A 21764-nucleotide genomic window follows, 5' to 3' on the forward strand; every position below is an offset into this window, starting at 1 on the left:
GCTAGCGTTCCTCTCAGGAAGACAAATTCAATACTGGCAGGCGGCCAGCAGCAGCATTGACGCGTCACTCGTTTTTCCAGCAGCAGCAGTACTAGTCTGTGACTGTCAGTGTCAGTGAGTGACTGACTTGTAAGTAAGCTGCTGCAGCTTGCAGGTGAAAGAGAGGGGGAGCCAGACCAGGCTGAGGAGGAGCACTGTAATTGCAGTTAGTGCCATCAGGGGTGTTTGTTTGGTGCACACCACATCTGACAATGCATCTGCATTATTAGGATTGGTACATGTGTGGATATTATATATTGCGTTGACCGTCAATAGATGGTGCTAGACACGCCCAAAAGGCGGTGCTAGACACACCCCTCTGATGGTGCACCCCCTAATAAAATGTGCTGCGCACGCCAGTGCATATCATAACTACTGTATTCTGCTCTGTACAAGTAAACCTAGCCACATGCTGAGCTGGTTATACACTTTGGTCAAAAGTGAAAATACTGCCCAAATGAAGCACGGGCTGGGTCCTTCCATATCCTGACAGATGTATATTTGATGATACAGTGGATTTGCATTAGGTCAGACAATGATGTCCGAGGCCACCAACCAACCTGGAATTAAAGAGCATAGACGGCCACTGGAAGCAGATTATTGTGGCAGTTATTTTACAGCAATCCAGTCAGGAGATGTTGTTTTTAAAAGAAGTGTGTTCTGTACAGCTGCCTCATCCCTGACTGGAAGACATTATGGGTGGAATTCAATTGTTTGAAAAGTCAGTTGGGTGTCTGTTTTTTCCTGTCTATTAGATAGGAAAAAACAGACAACCAACTGACTGAATACCTATAAAGAAACTTTTCCAGTTATGAATATACCCAGAGATACAAAGAGACAGTAGTTTCTTTAGATGAAAGATCCTATTTGGGGTGTTGGGCAGCGTTACTCTAGGATTACAGGTCGGATTTAGGTTTGTATGTAATTACACCTATCCTCAAAGCTTGGGAGTGGATTCTGCTGTAGGATTGAAGCTGTGTAACAGGATTAGGAGTACCGGATTTATTTTATTGACTGTGCAAAATGTAACAGGCTCTGCAACTAAACAACTGCTAGGCTAATACATATAGAAGGGGTCACCCTGCCACACAGTTCTAGAATCATAATACCTGTAGAAGTATTCCAAGCGCTGTTGTGTGAAATCCCAGGAGAATATTTTCTCTAAACCAGTATTTTTTTCAGTAAATCTATTTACAAATGAATTTAGTGTAAAACCATATCTTAGTATCCACAGAAATTATGGAAACCATTGTAGCAAACTATTGCACATCATTATACACATCTCAGTTTGTAAATTTTCTTAACCATAACACAGGATGTTTTTTTAAATGCTTGTTTTAAATTCTATACTGTATTCCCTGCTACATGTTTGAGATGTACAAGCTATTCCATCTCCTGCAGCTGATTACTGCTTTCATCTACCACAGCATAGGAAGTGAGAGAAAGAAGGGAAGAAAAGACAGACCGCAGCAACTGAAAGACAAGGAAGTGTAATAGAAAAAGGGGGGTAAAGGAGACAAAAGTAAGATTGTAATATATTCAGGACTATTTTACGTCTAAAAATATTTTAATACTTACATTATTGTATAGAACATACTAGTATTATGCAACCATTATTTGACGGGTCACTAGTTTCTTCTGTCTTGTCCCACCTTTCCATCTGTCTTTCCCTCCCCCCCCCCCTTTTCTCTTTTTACCTCTTTTACATTTATTCCCCTTATCAATCTCACTCTGTCAGCCCCCCTCCTGCCTGTAACCGGAATTTGCAATTAATAGTGGATGTTAGTTTTGATTGCAATTTAATCTTGATGTCCAAATTAACGTGTCTACAAAGCTTACGGAGAAATTGCTCATTTCAGTGCTTTCCTAGCAGGACTCAAGCAATAGTGTGCAAGATTGACAGGTCCATCCACTAAACAGGTCTGTTCCCCAAACAGACATCCTAGCCACCTCCGTCCCCTCAGCAGGAAAATTACCAGATGCTGACGACAATGGGGCAATGTATGCCTGACATATTAGCATGCAATACTATTAAGTGAGGGTTATTCATCTGTTTGAGGAGTGGGAGACAAGTGATATCAAGGAACTCTGGGAGTTGGTGGCTGAGTCACAGACAGACATCTAAACGCTTGATGAGTCCAAGATGTGTAAGCTGTATGTGCATCAATCAGCTGGTAAGTGGCCTGCATCCTGAGGAACAAAGACCCGCACTACAGTTTATGAAAGTGTGTTTGTTATAAGCACCGAGATGTGGCTGGGGATTACCTATAGGATTAGTACCAAAACTGCACTGTGGTAACATCAGCAATTAACTTTCCAAACATTCAACCAATGTGCGGGATGTTCACAGAATCAATGTTATCTGGGCATGTGTGCATGCCAGGCAGTGTACAAAAGAATCCTGCATGTGTCTGGGAATTTTTATTAAATTTTCATTTGGGGTATAGCCAAGTGGGTGGAGGTCACTGTTGCTATAACTATGCTCTTGATATGAGCTAGACCCATCATTGGGGGGGGGGGGATCATGCGGACATGTGCTTTGGGCTCTGTGAAACTTTCCTATCTATGGCCCTCATTCCGAGTTGTTCGCTAGCTGCTTTTAGCAGCATTGCACACGCTAGGCCGCCGCCCTCTGGGAGTGTATCTTATCTTAGCAGAATAGCGAACGAAAGATTAGCAGAACTGCTAATAAATATTTTCAAGCAGTTTCTGAGTAGTTCCAGACCTACTCCTAGACTGCGATCACCTCAGTCCGTTTAGTTCCTGGTTTGATGTCACAAACACGCTCTGCGTTCGGCCAGCCACTCCCCCGTTTCTCCAGACACTCCCGCGTTTTTTCCTGACACGCCTGCGTTTTTTTAGCACACTCCCGGTAAACGCTCAGTTACCACTCAGAAACGCCCCTTTCCGGTCAATCATTCACCGATCAGCAGAGCGACTGAAAAGCGCCGCAGGATCCACAGCAAATCTACTAAGTTTTTAGTTAAATAACTAAGCGCATGTGCCCTGCGTGCCTTGCGTATGCGCAATTAGCAACAAATCGCAGCATAGCAAAAATCGAAAACGAGCAAACAACTCGGAATGACCACCTATGTCCAAATAGGCAATAGTATGTCTGGGTGCTTTCAGCAGCTATGCACTTGGAGCAGGGTAGGCTCCTCTCTCCTACTCTCACTGTACATATCCCGGACAGACGTTTTAGATGATTATATAATAGCTATTTTTCATATAAAATGTACATGCATGCAACAGCACCTCTGACATGATGCAGTTATACCACAAACGTGAATGTTATGGCTGGTTGCTAGGCCCCTCACATACACAATCACATAACAGACTATGATTACTATTTCAGTAACAGGGATGCAGATTTTTTTCCACTGGGGTCTGATTTCTATCTTTTGAACATTTTATTGTACAAAGAGCCACATTGTAAATATGAAATGCCTATTGTGTTATTTGGCTGAAGGGCAATAAGTACAGAGTGTTCAAAGCAGCCTCGATGATCTGGAAGAGCTCGTATAACAGATGCCACATTCTCACAGCCTACAGATCGCTTTATAGTGAGACTAAACAAAGCAGAACATAAAATACTTAATAGGCATTCACATTATACATGTGATACACTGGTATTTATCACACACAGGCAGAGAGATCAGCAAATATTTCCATTATCAGTATATACATGTATACAATATGCATGGATGAATGCATACCTCCCGCGGTGGGGGAGACTGGTGAGTGCCGGCACCGCTGCTTTGAATAATATAGCAGAGCAGCGTTTGAATAGATACCGGCATCTATTCACAGTTCAGGGAGAGTCAAGGGGGTTGCCCAGCAACTCAGAGAGTGCTGGCACACCCCCACAGTGAAGTGAACAGGGGTGTGCAGCGAGGCCCCGCCCATTTCGGGCACACGAGATGGCCCTTTTCTACAAAATGGAATGTTGGGAGGAATGTGTATCTGTGGCCCTAAAAGAGTAATGCTCATTAATAATACAAACCAATTACTTTTGTATAATAGTGAAGACTGCTCATATAGCTGGCCGGTAGATGACCACTATTAGCCCGAGCATGAAGTCAAGCATGCAGGATAAATACAGGCTGCTTCTGCATGCAGCCCACACATGCTGGACAGCTTTATTTTTACACTGCAATTTAGATCTGAGCTACGACACACCCTTCTGAAATCTAAATCTCTCACACTTTACATCTGCCCCACCTGCAGTGCAACATGCTTGCTTTTTTCTGCTTTACTCCTACCTCAGAAACAAACCCATTATCTGTAGAATAATTAGTGTGAGTAACGAAATGGCTTTTCAGATAGATGCTACTTCTGATTACTTAATCTCCTGCTTGTCATGTCTGAACAACTGAAAGCAAATGAATCTGCCACATAACAATGTGGCAATGACCAATCATTGTGCTTATAGGCAACAGAATTGTAGAACTGCAAACACACTGATCAGCCATAACATTAAAACCACCTGCCTAATACTGTGTATGTCCCCCTCATGCCGCCAAAACACCCACTGAGGAATGGACGACACAAGAACTCTGAAGTTGCCCTGTGGTATCTGGCACCAAGATGTTCTCAGAAGATCCTTTAAGTCCTGTAAGTTGCCAGATGGGGCCTCCATCGCCCAGACTTGTTTTTGCAGTACAGAGATCTGGGGAATTTGGTCATCACCTTGAACTCCTTGTAATATTCCTCAAACAATTCATGAACAATATTTGCAGCGTGGCAGAGCGCATTATCATCCTAAAATAGGCCACTGCCATCAGGGAATACCAAAGCCATGAAGGGGTGTACTGGGTCTGCAACAAAGTTAAGGTAGGTGGTACGTGTCAAAGTAACAAGCACGAATGCCAGGACACAAGGTTTCCTTGCCTCCACCAGTTTGCCTTCTTCCCATAGTGCATCTTGGTGCCATCTCTTACCCATGTAAATGACACACACACACACACACACACACACACACACACACACACCTGGCTGTCCATATGATCTGTGGGATCGACCACATTGGCTTGCCTTCGCTACCCACGTGCATCAATGAGCCCATGCACTGTTGTCGGCTGTCCTCCCTTGGACCACTTTCGGTAGGTATTAACCATTGCATACCAGGAACACTTCATGAGACCTGCCACTCTGCGATGCTCTGACCCAGCCATATAGCCATCACAATTTGGTCTATGTCAAAGATACTCAGATCTTTATGCCCGCTTTTCCGGCTTCCAAACACTTAGAAGTCTACATCCAGGTTTGCCAAACTGTTCATTATGAAAGGCTCCAGTATACTTCAACGTCTCAATGAATCTTCATCTTTATTTTACTATAAAAACTTATAGCAGCTAGCTTCCTAAACCTTCAGATTTACATAAATATATACAATTATAACTTTTTCAAGAGAGTATTAATTATATTTTTGATGTAAAGAGATAAAAAAAAGAGAAAAGAAAACAAATGTAGGACATTCACGGGTGAACTTTATATCCATCAAAATGCATTAGGCCTCTTTGCCTATTCACCCACAACTAGTTCTATTTCTTTCAATGTTATATTGCATATCTGTGTACATTACACATATGCATTTTATTAGATACATTTATTATATTGATCGTTTACTTGCAGAGCCTGTTCTGCTTATTGTTACAGAATAAATGTACTCACCTGACATGGTTTGCTCAAGCCGGTGGATAATTGACTTTTTTGCACATTCCACATCAGGAGTAGGACTATCAAAAACTTGCCGACACCAAATCAGGGGGCTCATTGATTTGTGCGATAACCTTTTCTTTGGTGAAGTATACAACCTATAAAGAAAAACAAACAATTCAATAACCACCCAGCCATAACATACCTACTCCAAGGAAATACTCATTTATCCTGATGGCATACAATGGCAAGGTATGGGAATATAAAGGTCACAACTAGGCTTCTATGGGATGCAGGATATTCAATGTGAATAAAATGTGCTGACAGTGATAATTATTGGAGAATTGGAAATAAAGATCACTACTATTCTGTGGTACAATAAAGGAACCTGCAGTGCCCAATTAGCCCCTCTGTTCTTCCATTTCGGAACAATAAAAGCTACAGATGGAGCCCCGTTCATGTATGCTGTCTATGGCACTAGTCCAGATTACAGACTCGCAGTGTGCCTGGGCGCAAGGCGGCATGCCTAGTTTTAGGGAGGCTCACAGAGCTTATCATGGCGTTACCAGTGAGTGTAATACCTGCGATCATCCACCAGATGTCACTTTTTAAAATCACCATTGCGCATGCGTGTGGTCTAGAGAGGGCCAGAATGAATGTACATTAAACAGTACAGTACTGTGCTACGGATTTGCGTGTCAGACGCCCCGACAGTTCGTTATGGAAACAGGTCTTTTCCTGTGTGCATAATTCTATTGAATGTAAGGTTTCTAAATATATGAATGGTATTAAAAAAAAATATATTAATTAAGTGTCAAGAAGAAAAAAAACAAAGGCATTCGTACTTTGGGAGTCGAACCCGGGACTCTGAGCATGGGGTGCGAGACACTTCATTGCTTGACTACAATGCCTGGTGATAGAGACACAAGCTCATGTGTAAATGTAAGCAGTGATCCGTTCCCATGAGTTTTGCTGTATTGGCTACGAGACTTTGATGCTCACATACAGTACTGTATGCCTAACGTCAATGGACCATTGCTTTAACATGTTCGTTTGCATCTGTATACACTATTTTTATTTATTGATTAGTCTACGGGACTTGGACGCTCACATAACCCATCAATGGACCATTGGTTTAACACATTTGCTTATTGATTGATTTATTGGTTACTTTTTTTTTTATTGACTCTCCATCTGACCATTGGTCTGTGTGTACAGTATACAGTAACATTATAGTCGTTACTGACCATTTGGCAGAGCTTGTAGATCAATCCGTCGCTATTCGCTCTACAGTACTGGATTAGTGGAGCATTAGCCACCCAGTGGTGAAGACGTGTATTGCATGCTGCGTATGTAGTCATGCCTCAACGCGCCTGTCCGTGCAACAACTGAACAACCTGAGCTATCGCTTAGGCGTGACTAAGCGTCCGTTTAGGCGGAGTAACAGCAACGATGAGGGAGGCTGCATGTGTAAATATTTACAAAAATAACACAGCAGCCAGACGGGCACAAGGTAAATAGACAGGAACTTTTTACTTTGATGATCTATATATAAAAATGTCAGGTTTACCACGCCCTTAAATTACATGTACAGTTCAAACTAGACGTGTGAAAGAACACATCTTAAATCAGGTTATACTCTGCTATAAATCAGTTTTAAGGCCAAATCAAACTTACTGTCATATTGTTAAAAGGGCTGAAAAACAAAGTCTGAAAAACAAAGTCTATGTGTTTTGATGCTTTACATTTTGCCATTTCTAACGTGAGCTTTGCATGTGCACTCGTAGGGTCTGATGCTGTTACAGTGGGCTCTGCGTTCAAATCGCAAGACATATCAAACTAATAGAGAACGAAAACACCATATAGAGCAAATACATGCTTTTTTTTTTTTTTTTTTTAATGGTGTTGTTTCTAGGGTTTGAGAGAAAAAAAATGTAATTATATGAATGAGCTGTATGCATTTTTGATGTGTGATCACAATTTTAAATATAGCCACTTACAAATATGAATAGAATTACAATATCATATTATGCATTCTACATACAGTTTTATAGGTACTAAAACACATCCATTAAGCTCGTAAGAATGCATGTGAAATAGGAGACCACTACTTATTAAAAGCACATAAATAGATGTGCATTTCTGAAACAGCAGGCTGTGAGCTCATATTAAATATATATATATATATATATATATATATATACACACACACACACACACACACACACACACTGCTCAAAAAAATAAAGGGAGCACTAAAATAACACATCCTAGATCTGAATGTATGAAATGTTCTTATTAAATACTTTGTTCTTTACATAGTTGAATGTGCTGACAACAAAATCACACAAAAATTATCAATGGAAATCAAATTTATTGACCCATGGAGGTCTGGATTTGGAGTCACCCTCAAAATTAAAGTGGAAAAACACACTACAGGCTGATCCAACTTTGATGTAATGTCCTTAAAACAAGTCAAAATGAGGCTCAGTAGTGTGTGTGGCCTCCACGTGCCTGTATGACCTCCCTACAACGCCTGGGCATGCTCCTGATGAGGTGGCGGATGGTCTCCTGAGGGATCTTAGGTATTTAATAAGAATATTTCATTCATTCAGATCTAGGATGTGTTATTTTAGTGTTCCCTTTATTTTTTTGAGCAGTGTATATAATCAGTCTTGAGATGTAATACATATATACTACATATAAACACAAGGTAGACAGAAATACAATAGCTGGACATAACCTAGTGACACAGTATAGTCAGCAAGAATAGTCAGATCAATTTTGCTCATTGCCAGCACATGCATTCCCCTGTTGTGGGCCTCATTTGGCAAATACATTTTATAGAATTCATCCCTATTATCTCCATATACAAGTATAGATGTGACACACTGTTACAGACCCTGTGAGAGAAGTTGCTAGACAATTGCTTAGTGCTATTGAAGAAATATGTATATTAAAGTCCACCTGTCACCTACACCAGTGGTTCCCAAACTTGGTCCTCAAGGCACCCTCAAGTCCAGGTTTTAAGGATGTCCATGCTAAATCACAGGTGACTTTAGTACCTCAGTCAGTTGGATTATACCAGGCCTGGCGAACTTGTGGCTCTCAAGCTGCTGTGAAACTACAGATCCCAGGTTTCCCTGCTACAATTTGGTAATAGGGAATACAAAAACTGTGCATTTCCTATTACCTGTGCAAAAATGCTGGGAATGTAGTTTATCAACAGCTGGAGAGCCATAGGTTGGTCAGGCCTGGATTATACCATTTGTCCACAAGCATGGATATCCTTAAACCTTGGACTATTTTGGAAACCCTGACCTATAGGAAGTTGTATACTACATGGCCAAAAGTATGTGTACACCCTTTCTAATTATTATGTTCGGTCATCTCAGCCAACTTACTGCATACTGTAATGCAATCTCCACAGTCAAATATTAGCAGTAGAATGGGATGTACTGTTGAGCTCAGTACCTTTTACCGTGGCACCGTCAGAGCATACCGCCTATCCTACACGTCATTTGGTCACATTTCTGCCCTGCTACAGCTGTAACACCAACCAAAACAGTGTTTTGGGCTATATTATTCTACTGACCCCTGGGGGGAGAGGGGGGGCGTTCAATTGGTTTCCATCACAGTTATCACTAGTGAGTGCAAAATGGAGAAATTCAATAGTTGCTCCGTTTGGGCGTCCACTAGCCAAGGAAAGACATTTCTTATCATTGTCTCATGAGTGTGTGGTTTAGGTGCCCAAACAAAAAAAAAAAAAAAAGTCCCAGCACGCCCTGCTGCAATATCAGACTAATGGTATCCAAACTTGTTATAGTATCAAGCAGTGATGCAAGTAGAAATATTTTGTTAGTGGTACTGAGTGTGCTGAAAAATGGGCGTTGTCACATCATGAGGGGGCATGACCACATGACACTAGGGGGAGTGTCTACATTAAACTAGGGGTGTGGCCACACAACATAGTCCCTTTTCTTTGCACTCTGGAGGCAAGACTAGAAATATATAGTAATGCCTCCAGTATAACAGGAATATATGCTGTAATAGTGCCCTTGGTATAATAGAAATATATCGTAGTGTCCACATTACCTTAGAAATATATAATATAGCCCCCATAATAATAAACATGTATAGTAGTGTCCCACATTACAATAGAAATATATAGTAATAGCCCCATAATAATAGAAATATATATTAGTGTCCACATTATAATAGAAATGAATGACCCCACACAGTGAAGCCAGAGGAGGCACAGCAGCCCAGCCTCTGCAGAACAAAAGCCGCTCAGTGCTGATGCATCACACGAGCCGAGTGAAGGGAAACCGCTGCACTGCTGCTACCAGCAAAGGACGCCACGGGAAAGTGCACCCAGGTTCCTCTCTTCACGACAGCCACGGCCGACAGAGGAGGAAGCGTGATGTGATGTCATGACATCCCAGTAACCCTAACAAAGTGGGAGGCTCTGTCATGCTGCCAAGCACCTTCGTCTTGTTGCTCAGCAGCGCATTATAATTGCGGTAATGGCGGTCACAGGTGCAAAGTGTGCAGTGGGTAGTACTGCGTACCTGCTGCCCAATTCTTAAGGGGACTCTGTACCCGAGCGCAGTGGTGCATTGAGGTGGGTGTGGGGGGTGCGGCCGGCACCCGGGTGTCAATGTTCAATAGGGTGACACCAAAACGAGCCGCACACTCACACGCACGCACGCACCCCCATCCACTGACATGACAAAGCCTGGTCCACGGCTGCGACCACACCCCCTCCTCCCAGGCCCCGCCTCCTAAAGCCCGACAAGCTCACCTGTCAGTGAGATAGATCAGCAGGCAGCAGCCACAGAGCTGTGCAGGCAGGCAGTGCACTGGCCGCCACTCCCCTCTCCTCCAGAGTACACTCAGTCCTCACTCGGGCCCTGACTAAGCCTGACTCACACAAGCTCCGCCTCCCACACTATCCTGCAGGAGGAAGGAGATGCTGCTGATGTTGCTGCATGATGCCAGGTGAATTCTATAAATGCTCCACGATGAGCAGAATCGATTTATGATGTGTGTGTGTGTGTGTGTGTGTGGGGATGAATGTATTAATGGGCATTGGGATGTACAAATTGTTGGGTTACTGGGTGCTAGGTGTAGGTGGCGGGAAACTAATTGGGGCTGTGTGACTGTAGTATGGGTGCTGTGTAAACACAGTATAGGTTCCACTGTGTGAGCGTAGTATGGGTGCTGTGTAGCATAGGTGCCACTGTGTGAGCGTAGTATGGGTGCTGTGTAGCATAGGTGCCACTGTGTGAGCGTAGTATGGGTGCTGTGTAGCATAGGTGCCACTGTGTGAGCGTAGTATGGGTGCTGTGTAGCATAGGTGCCACTGTGTGAGCATAGTATGGGTGCTGTGTAGCATAGGTGCCACTGTGTGAGCATAGTATGGGTGCTGTGTAGCATAGGTGCCACTGTGTGAGCATAGTATGGGTGCTGTGTAGCATAGGTGCCACTGTGTGAGAGCATAGTATGGGTGCTGTGTAGCATAGGTGCCACTGTGAGAGAGCATAGTATGGGTGCTGTGTAGCATAGGTGCCACTGTGTGAGAGCATAGTATGGGTGCTGTGTAGCATAGGTGCCACTGTGTGAGAGCATAGTATGGGTGCTGTGTAGCATAGGTGCCACTGTGTGAGAGCATAGTATGGGTGCTGTGTAGCATAGGTGCCACTGTGTGAGAGCATAGTATGGGTGCTGTGTAGCATAGGTGCCACTGTGTGAGAGCATAGTATGGGTGCTGTGTAGCATAGGTGCCACTGTGTGAGAGCATAGTATGGGTGCTGTGTAGCATAGGTGCCACTGTGTGAGCATAGTATGGGTGCCACTGTGTGACGCAGTATGGGTGCCGCTGTGTGAGCATAGTATGGGTGCCGCTGTGTGAGCATAGTATGGGTGCCGCTGTGTGAGCATAGTATGGGTGCCGCTGTGTGAGCATAGTATGGGTGCCGCTGTGTGAGCATAGTATGGGTGCCGCTGTGTGAGCATAGTATGGGTGCCGCTGTGTGAGCATAGTATGGGTGCCGCTGTGTGAGCATAGTATGGGTGCCGCTGTGTGAGCATAGTATGGGTGCCGCTGTGTGAGCATAGTATGGGTGCCGCTGTGTGAGCATAGTATGGGTGCCGCTGTGTGAGCATTCTATGGGTGCAGTTTGAGTGTAGTATGAATGCTGTGTGACGTAGTATGGGTGCTGCTGTGTGAGCGTAGTATGGGTGCTGCTGTGTGAGCGTAGTATGGGTGCTGCTGTGTGAGCGTAGTATGGGTGCTGCTGTGTGAGCGTAGTATGGGTGCTGCTGTGTGAGCGTAGTATGGGTGCTGCTGTGTGAGCGTAGTATGGGTGCTGCTGTGTGAGCCTAGTATGGGTGCTGCTGTGTGAGCCTAGTATGGGTGCTGCTGTGTGAGCCTAGTATGGGTGCTGCTGTGTGAGCCTAGTATGGGTGCTGCTGTGTGAGCCTAGTATGGGTGCTGCTGTGTGAGCCTAGTATGGGTGCTGCTGTGTGAGCCTAGTATGGGTGCTGCTGTGTGAGCCTAGTATGGGTGCTGCTGTGTGAGCCTAGTATGGGTGCTGCTGTGTGAGCCTAGTATGGGTGCTGCTGTGTGAGCCTAGTATGGGTGCTGCTGTGTGAGCCTAGTATGGGTGCTGCTGTGTGAGCCTAGTATGGGTGCTGCTGTGTGAGCCTAGTATGGGTGCTGCTGTGTGAGCCTAGTATGGGTGCTGCTGTGTGAGCCTAGTATGGGTGCTGCTGTGTGAGCCTAGTATGGGTGCTGCTGTGTGAGCGTAGTATGAGTGCCGCTGTGTGAGTAGTAATGGGTGCCGCTGTGTGAGTAGTAATGGGTGCCGCTGTGTGACCGTAGTATGGGTGCCGCTGTGTGACCGTAGTATGGGTGCAGTTTGAGTGTAGTATGGGTGCTGTGTAAGCGTAGTATGGGTGCTGTGTGAGCGTAGTATGGGTGCTGTGTGAGCGTAGTATGGGTGCAGTTTGAGCGTAGTATGGGTGCAGTTTGAGTGTAGTATGGGTGGTGCTGTGTGAGGGGAGTGTTATGTGAGCTGATAGGCTGGAAGGATGAATGTGCTAATGGGTGTTGGAAGGAGGGATTGATAATGAATTGGGGAGAGATGGGGTAATGGATGCACGGAAATGGGGTGCTTCAGTAATGGGTTCTTGGACAGGGATATGTTTGCGTTTGCTGTTTAGGGGAAACTGGTTAATCGGTGCCACCACCAAATAAATCCCATGCCAACTCTAAGACACCACATGATACCCCATGCCACCTCTAAGACACTGAATGATACCCCATGTCACCTCTAAGACACCGCATGATACCCCATGTTACCTCTAAGACACCGCATGATACCCCGTGTCACCTCTAAGACACCGCATGATACCCCGTGTCCCCTCTAAGACACCGCATGATACCCCATGTCACCTCTAAGACACTGCATGATTCCCCACGTCACCAAGACACCACATGATACCCCATATCCCCACGTTGCCACATTTCTCCAGCTGAGCTGAGCTTTAGTATACTGCTCATGTATTCCTATAGGTGCTTGTGCTTAGACGCACACGTGCACCCTAGTCGTGGGCACACATGATTGACGCAAATATGCCAAGCTGCAGGATGGAAGTGTGTAGGGGGCAGGGCAATTGAAGGAAGGGTCTTGATACAACCCATGATGCAAGCCACACCCCCACACCACTGGTCATGCCTCCCACATCACTAGTCACATCCCCTGCGGCAGCACACAATAGGCCTTTTATGAGGGGGGCCGCCCAGCACAAAGCAAGGCCGCCCCGCATGCCGAGTCCACCCACCCCCCTCTGATATGCGAGCGCATTGCTATACAGAGATGCACTCGCATTTTAAGGGTAGCCCTCTGCCCCTGCATCCTAGCAGTTGCCGGGCCGCCATCTTTTGGGTCGCAGCGTCTGCGTGTACCGTCATGCAGCCGCCGCGGCCCACCCCACAAATGGTCTGGAAATGTTGCGTTGTCTAGACCACGCCCCTCAAATGGTTCGTCAACACCCCATCACCACCCCCTGCCAGGATTCCGTGTGGTGTGATAGGGGAGGAGGTCCATGGGGGGTGACACCATGAGTTACCACACCGAGTGAAACCAACCCTAGCAATGCCTCTGCCCGAGCGTAACTGCATACCTGCACTCATCAGTGTACTAATATACCCCAGTCAGGAAACTCTACTAATCTGTACAGACGAGCCAGTGGTAACTGTTCCACAGTGATTGGTGATAGTTTGTGATCCTGTGTAACATAGAGGAGATATAACTGGGATGAAGTAACACGCGTGCTGTCCATTTCCCACTGCAGAATGTTTGGTGATCAAATCCACTTTCCAACCTATAGGTCCATACACACTTAACGATAAAATGAGCGACGTCGCTCATTTTCCCTCTCCTTGAGCGGCGTCGCTCATTTTATCGTAAAGTGTGTATGCCGCCAGCGACGACCGATGCGCGGCCCCGCGGGTTGGCAACGATCGTCGCTGTCGGTAGAGCATGCATGCAGGATCTGGACTGTCGTCCACGACCTGCATGCAGGGCTGGCGGAGGCGTGACGTCACTGAGCAATATGAGCGGTCATATCGCTCAGTGTGTACAGTCGGCCGCCGACCGGCCGGCCTGGGAGGGGGAAACATTAGACGACGTCGCTCATAGAGCGACATCGTCTAATGTGTATGGACCTTATGGCTCAGATTGTATTTATTAATGAATTATATTATTATAAGTAAATAATAACAGCTTTCAGCAGTTACTAATAGTGTGGTCTTACAGCACCATTTCATAACACAATAATGATTAAAATAATGACTACTAATTAATAACACATTTGGAAAACTAGGATTTTAACTGTGCTTCATAATTTGCAGGGTAAGTGCCCTTGACGTAGGCAACATATAAATAAAGGGTGACACTGCCAATATCTAAATATCCCAAATAGAAATGATAAAGTAACATGACACTGACACTATATTTGTGTTGCTTCATATAATCTCCATAATAGCCCCAGCCAGGTCCTAGTTGTCATTGTTATAGACAGGACGCATCACAGCAGAGCTTTGGCTGATGTGATGTCATAGGCTCCAACTGCCTCTTTTAATAGGAAGTTTTGAGGAGTAAGGTTGTGTGATTGCTTTGTGCTGAAGAGCTACTTTTAATTATTGAAAAGGTCATCTGCTGACATGGGAATACTGTTGCGTCCCAATGCAGGTAAGTAGATGCCAATTATTTCAGTTATTTTGATTCAGCAACAAAAAAATAATTTTATTTGGCCAAATAGCGACTTAGGCACATTTACACCTCAGCAGATGTCAGGACACAAAGTTATAGAATACACAGCTTACATTACCGTGCAACACAAATTACACAGCACTACAACATACGCTGGGTGGTAATTAGAAGTCTGAGTATAGGGGTGTTTGGCTATCAGCTGCCGACTAACCTGTAGCTATGGGTTATATGGCGATGATAACATTTCTACTTCATTTGTTATTCTATAAGGCTGAGCTGATGGTTACATACGGTGATCACATACAGAAGGGGAGGCCAGACTTTTGAAGTCGGCGATCTACTTTGAAAGCGAAAAAGCTTTTGTGATCTACCTAGAAGGAATAAAAAGGGGCGTGGCATAACAAAAAGTGGGCGTGGTATAACAAAAAAAGGGACGTAGCCTTGCTGCACAGAGTGTAATGACTGTCTCGCACGAAATAACACATTGGCCCCCACAGGTAAAAACCTCAAACACATATGCCCCCACAGTGCCAGATACACATATGCCCCCACAGTGCCATGTGCCCACAGTGCCAGATATGCCCCCACAGTGCCATGTGCCCGCAGTGCCAGATATGCCCCCATAGTGCCAGATATGCCCCCACAGTGCCAGATTACAGATATACCCCCACAGTGCCATGTGGCCGCAGTTCCAGATATGCCCCCACAGTGCCAGATACAGATATGCCCCCACAATGTCATGTGCCCACACTGCTAGATATGCCCACACAGTGCCAGATTACAGGTATGGCCCCACAGTGCCAGATATGCCCCCATAGTGCCAGATATGCCCCCACAGTGCCAGATTACAGATATACCCCCACAATGCCATGTGGCCGCAGTTCCAGATATGCCCCCAGTGCCAGATATGCCCCCACAGTGCCATGTGCCCGCAGTGCCAGATATGCCCCCACAGTGCCAGATTACAGATATGCCCCCACAGTGCCATGTGCCCGCAGTGCCAGATATGCCCCCACAGTGCCAGATATGACCCCACAGTGCCAGATATGCCCCACATTGCCACATATGCCGCCACTGTGCCCGCAGTGCCAGATATGCCCCCACAGGGCCACATATGCCCCACATTGCCAAATATGCCCCCATAGTGCTCACCGTGCTGTGTGGAGAGCGCAGCGCGCGCTTCTCCTGCCTGCCATCCTGCCCCTCAGTCTGGTCTCCGGCGGTGACGGCAGCGTGTATGGCTCAAATCAGGCGCCGGTTCGCGAGCTCTGATTGGCTAACGAACCGGCGCCTGATTTGAGCTATACACTCCGCCGTCACTGCCGGAGACCAGACTAAGGGGCAGGACGGCAGGCAGGAGAAGCGCGGCTTCGGGTGGATGGGCAGCGGATCGCGATCGACTGGTCGTATGTCCGCGATCGACTGTTTGCCCACCCCTGACATACAGGTACAGCTATAGGGGATGTCAGCTGCAGAGACCCCCTTCTCTGTAATAGATCCCTCACCATTACCGTTAGTACTAGGCCTTTATATCAGCCAAGCAGCGTTGTGTACTTATTATTACAGCGAATATGATGCAAATCTCTGTGTATTGGATACAAATGTAACCACATGACCTTTCTGTATCCAATGGCAAAGCTGATAACACAGCCTGGCTGATATAGAGATGATAGATGTAGAAAACACCAATGGATAAATACATATGCCAGTAATAGTCCATGCCTAATTTGCATCGCTCACCCAATATATATGTAATGGTACCGAAATACACAGATACTGAACATTAGGGCTGCCATCAGAACTTGTAGGGTCCAGCACAAATGAGAATGACAGTTCCTCCACCCACCGCCTCACACCCCCTGACACCCCCACCCATGGTGTATGAAGACATATAGCATGGAGCACAAGCTCCCAGAGTAATCAAGTTATGTTTATGGGAGGATGCTCATACCACGTGAGAGGCGCAGCAACAGCAGAAGAGGGCATCAGCAGTTATGCAGAGCAGGGAGCGCACCTCACCAGCCTGGAATCTCCCTGCTTTACTTCACTTTGCTGATTGGGTAGCGTCAGCCATGGCAGAGGCACAGAGGGTGATGTGGGCATGAGCACAGATGGGGGGGGGGGGAGATTAGAGACACCAATGGCAGAGGGAGAAAGGGCCTAATTCACACCTGATCACAAAAGAAAAATCTCTCTCTATTGGCCAAAACCGTGTGCAGTGCAGGGGGGGCAGATATAACGTGCAGAGAGAGTTAGATTTGGGTGAGTTATATTGTTTCTGTGCAGGGTAAAATAAGAATTTACTTACCGATAATTCTATTTCTCATAGTCCGTAGTGGATGCTGGGGACTCCGAAAGGACCATGGGGAATAGCGGCTCCGCAGGAGACTGGGCACAAAAGTAAAAGCTTTAGGACTACCTGGTGTGCACTGGCTCCTCCCCCTATGACCCTCCTCCAAGCCTCAGTTAGGATACTGTGCCCGGACGAGCGTACACAATAAGGAAGGATTTTGAATCCCGGGTAAGACTCATACCAGCCACACCAATCACACCGCACAACTTGTGATCTGAACCCAGTTAACAGCATGATAACAGAGGAGCCTCTGAAAAGATGGCTCACAACAATAATAACCCGATTTTTGTAACAATAACTATGTACAAGTATTGCAGACAATCCGCACTTGGGATGGGCGCCCAGCATCCACTACGGACTATGAGAAATAGAATTATCGGTAAGTAAATTCTTATTTTCTCTGACGTCCTAGTGGATGCTGGGGACTCCGAAAGGACCATGGGGATTATACCAAAGCTCCCAAACGGGCGGGAGAGTGCGGATGACTCTGCAGCACCGAATGAGAGAACTCCAGGTCCTCCTCAGCCAGGGTATCAAATTTGTAGAATTTAGCAAACGTGTTTGCCCCTGACCAAGTAGCTGCTCGGCAAAGTTGTAAAGCCGAGACCCCTCGGGCAGCCGCCCAAGATGAGCCCACTTTCCGTGTGGAATGGGCTTTTACAGATTTTGGCTGTGGCAGGCCTGCCACAGAATGTGCAAGCTGAATTGTACTACAAATCCAACGAGCAATAGTCTGCTTAGAAGCAGGAGCACCCAGCTTGTTGGGTGCATACAGGATAAACAGCGAGTCAGATTTTCTGACTCCAGCCGTCCTGGAAACATATATTTTCAGGGCCCTGACTACGTCCAGCAACTTGGAATCCTTCAAGTCCCTAGTAGCCGCAGGTACCACAATAGGCTGGTTTAAGTGAAACGCTGAAACCACCTTAGGGAGAAATTGAGGACGAGTTCTCAATTCTGCCCTGTCCGTATGAAAAATTAGGTAAGGGCTTTTATAGGATAAAGCCGCCAATTCTGAGACACGCCTGGCTGAAGCCAGGGCTAACAGCATTACCACTTTCCATGTGAGATATTTTAAGTCCACAGTGGTGAGTGGTTCAAACCAATGTGATTTTAGGAACCCCAAAACTACATTGAGATCCCAAGGTGCCACTGGAGGCACAAAAGGAGGCTGTATATGCAGTACCCCCTTGACAAACGTCTGAACTTCAGGAACTGAAGCTAGTTCTTTTTGGAAGAATATCGACAGGGCCGAAATTTGAACCTTAATGGACCCTAATTTTAGGCCCATAGACAGTCCTGTTTGCAGGAAATGCAGGAAACGACCCAGTTGAAATTCCTCTGTAGGGGCCTTCCTGGCCTCACACCACGCAACATATTTACGCCAAATACGGTGATAATGTTGCACAGTTACATCCTTCCTGGCTTTGATCAGGGTAGGGATGACTTCATCCGGAATGCCTTTTTCCTTCAGGATCCGGCGTTCAACCGCCATGCCGTCAAACGCAGCCGCGGTAAGTCTTGGAACAGACCGGGTCCCTGCTGGAGCAGGTCCTTTCTTAGAGGTAGAGGCCACGGGTCTTCCGTGAGCATCTCTTGAAGTTCCGGGTACCAAGTCCTTCTTGGCCAATCCGGAGCCACGAGTATAGTCCTTACTCCTCTCCTTCTTATGATTCTCAGTACCTTGGGTATGAGAGGCAGAGGAGGGAACACATACACTGACCGGTACACCCACGGTGTTACCAGAGCGTCCACAGCTATTGCCTGAGGGTCCCTTGACCTGGCGCAATATCTGTCCAGTTTTTTGTTGAGGCGGGACGCCATCATGTCCACCTTTGGTTTTTCCCAACGGTTCACAATCATGTGGAAGACTTCTGGGTGAAGTCCCCACTCCCCCGGGTGGAGGTCGTGTCTGCTGAGGAAGTCTGCTTCCCAGTTGTCCACTCCCGGAATGAACACTGCTGACAGTGCTATCACATGATTTTCCACCCAGCGAAGAATCCTTGCAACTTCCGTCATTGCCCTCCTGCTTCTTGTGCCGCCCTGTCTGTTTACGTGGGCGACTGCCGTGATGTTGTCCGTCTGGATCAACACCGGCTGACCCTGAAGCAGAGGCCTTGCCTGACTTAGGGCATTGTAAATGGCTCTTAGTTCCGGGATATTTATGTGAAGTGACGTTTCCATGCTTGACCACAAGCCCTGGAAATTTCTTCCCTGTGTGACTGCTCCCCAGCCTCTCAGGCTGGCATCCGTGGTCACCAGGACCCAGTCCTGAATGCCGAATCTGCGGCCCTCTAGAAGATGAGCACTCTGTAACCACCACAGGAGAGACACCCTTGTCCTTGGAGACAGGGTTATCCGCTGATGCATTTGAAGATGCGATCCGGACCATTTGTCCAGCAGATCCCACTGAAAAGTTCTTGCGTGGAATCTGCCGAATGGAATCGCTTCGTAAGAAGCCACCATTTTTCCCAGGACCCTTGTGCATTGATGCACTGACACTTGGCCTGGTTTTAGGAGGTTCCAGACTAGGTCGGATAACTCCCTGGCTTTCTCCTGCGGGAGAAACACCTTTTTCTGGACTGTGTCCAGAATCATCCCTAGGAACAGCAGACGTGTCGTCGGAATCAGCTGCGATTTTGGAATATTTAGAATCCACCCGTGCTGTCGTAGTACTACTTGAGATAGTGCTACTCCGACCTCTAACTGTTCTCTGGACCTTGCCCTTATCAGGAGATCGTCCAAGTAAGGGATAATTAAGACGCCTTTTCTTCGAAGAAGAATCATCATTTCGGCCATTACCTTGGTAAAGACCCGGGGTGCCGTGGACAATCCAAACGGCAGCGTCTGAAACTGATAGTGACAGTTCTGTACCACAAACCTGAGGTACCCTTGGTGAGAAGGGCAAATTGGGACATGGAGGTAAGCATCCTTGATGTCCAGAGACACCATATAGTCCCCTTCTTCCAGGTTCGCTATCACTGCTCTGAGTGACTCCATCTTGAATTTGAACCTTTGTATGTAAGTGTTCAAGGATTTCAGATTTAAAATAGGTCTCACCGAGCCGTCCGGCTTCGGTACCACAAACAGCGTGGAATAATACCCCTTTCCCTGTTGTAGGAGGGGTACCTTGATTATCACCTGCTGGGAATACAGCTTGTGAATGGCTTCCAATACCGCCTCCCTGTCGGAGGGAGACGTTGGTAAAGCAGACTTCAGGAACCGGCGAGGGGGAGACGTCTCGAATTCCAATTTGTACCCCTGAGATACTACCTGCAGGATCCAGGGGTCCACTTGCGAGTGAGCCCACTGCGCGCTGAAAATCTTGAGACGGGCCCCCACCGTGCCTGAGTCCGCTTGTAAGGCCCCAGCGTCATGCTGAGGACTTGGCAGAAGCGGGGGAGGGCTTCTGTTCGTGGGAAGAGGCTGCCTGCTGCAGTCTTTTTCCCCTTCCTCTGCCCCGGGGCAGATATGAGTGGCCTTTTGCCCGCTTGCCCTTATGGGGACGAAAGGACTGAGCCTGAAAAGACGGTGTCTTTTTCTGCTGAGAGGTGACCCTGGGGTAAAAAGGTGGATTTCCCAGCCGTTGCCGTGGCCACCAGGTCCGATAGACCGACCCCAAATAACTCCTCCCCTTTATACGGCAATACTTCCATATGCCGTTTGGAATCCGCATCACCTGACCACTGTCGCGTCCATAACCCTCTTCTGGCAGAAATGGACAGCGCACTTACTCTTGATGCCAGAGTGCAAATATCCCTCTGTGCATCTCGCATATATAGAAATGCATCCTTTAAATGCTCTATAGTCAATAATATACTGTCCCTGTCCAGGGTATCAATATTTTCAGTCAGGGAATCCGACCAAGCCACCCCAGCACTGCACATCCAGGCTGAGGCGATTGCTGGTCGCAGTATAATACCAGTATGTGTGTTTATACTTTTTAGGATATTTTCCAGCTTCCTATCAGCTGGTTCCTTGAGGGCGGCCGTATCAGGAGACGGTAACGCCACTTGTTTTGATAAGCGTGTGAGCGCCTTATCTACTCTAGGGGGTGTTTCCCAACGCGCCCTAACCTCTGGTGGGAAAGGGTATAATGCCAATAATTTTTTAGAAATTAGCAGTTTTTTTTCGGGGGAAACCCACGCTTCATCACACACCTCATTTAATTCATCTGATTCAGGAAAAACTACGGGTAGTTTTTTCACACCCCACATAATACCCTTTTTTGTGGTACTTGTAGTATCAGAAATGTTCAAAACCTCCTTCATTGCCGTGATCATGTAACGTGTGGCCCTACTGGAAAATACGTTTGTTTCCTCACCGTCGACACTGGAGTCAGTGTCCGTGTCTGTGTCGACCATCTGAGGTAACGGGCGCTTTAGAGCCCCTGACTGTGTTTGAGACGCCTGTACAGGTAATAACTGATTTGC

The 21764-nt window shown here is 46.5% G+C and overlaps 1 protein-coding gene across 3 annotated transcripts in view; it reads right to left on the reverse strand.

Annotated features, from left to right (window-relative positions):
• The window catches only part of SLAIN2 (SLAIN motif family member 2), a 177107-nt gene that overhangs the window by 53766 nt on the left and 101577 nt on the right, over nucleotides 1-21764 (reverse strand). For all 3 annotated transcript variants that reach the window (XM_063920967.1, XM_063920966.1, XM_063920968.1), the window contains exon 2: nucleotides 5713-5855. In XM_063920967.1, the coding sequence (XP_063777037.1) occupies nucleotides 5713-5855 (143 nt within the window). The remainder of the gene's footprint in view (nucleotides 1-5712; nucleotides 5856-21764) is intronic.

The sequence above is a fragment of the Pseudophryne corroboree genome, chromosome 1 (assembly GCF_028390025.1).
Source record: "Pseudophryne corroboree isolate aPseCor3 chromosome 1, aPseCor3.hap2, whole genome shotgun sequence".
In the NCBI taxonomy this organism is placed as follows: Eukaryota; Metazoa; Chordata; class Amphibia; order Anura; family Myobatrachidae; genus Pseudophryne; species Pseudophryne corroboree.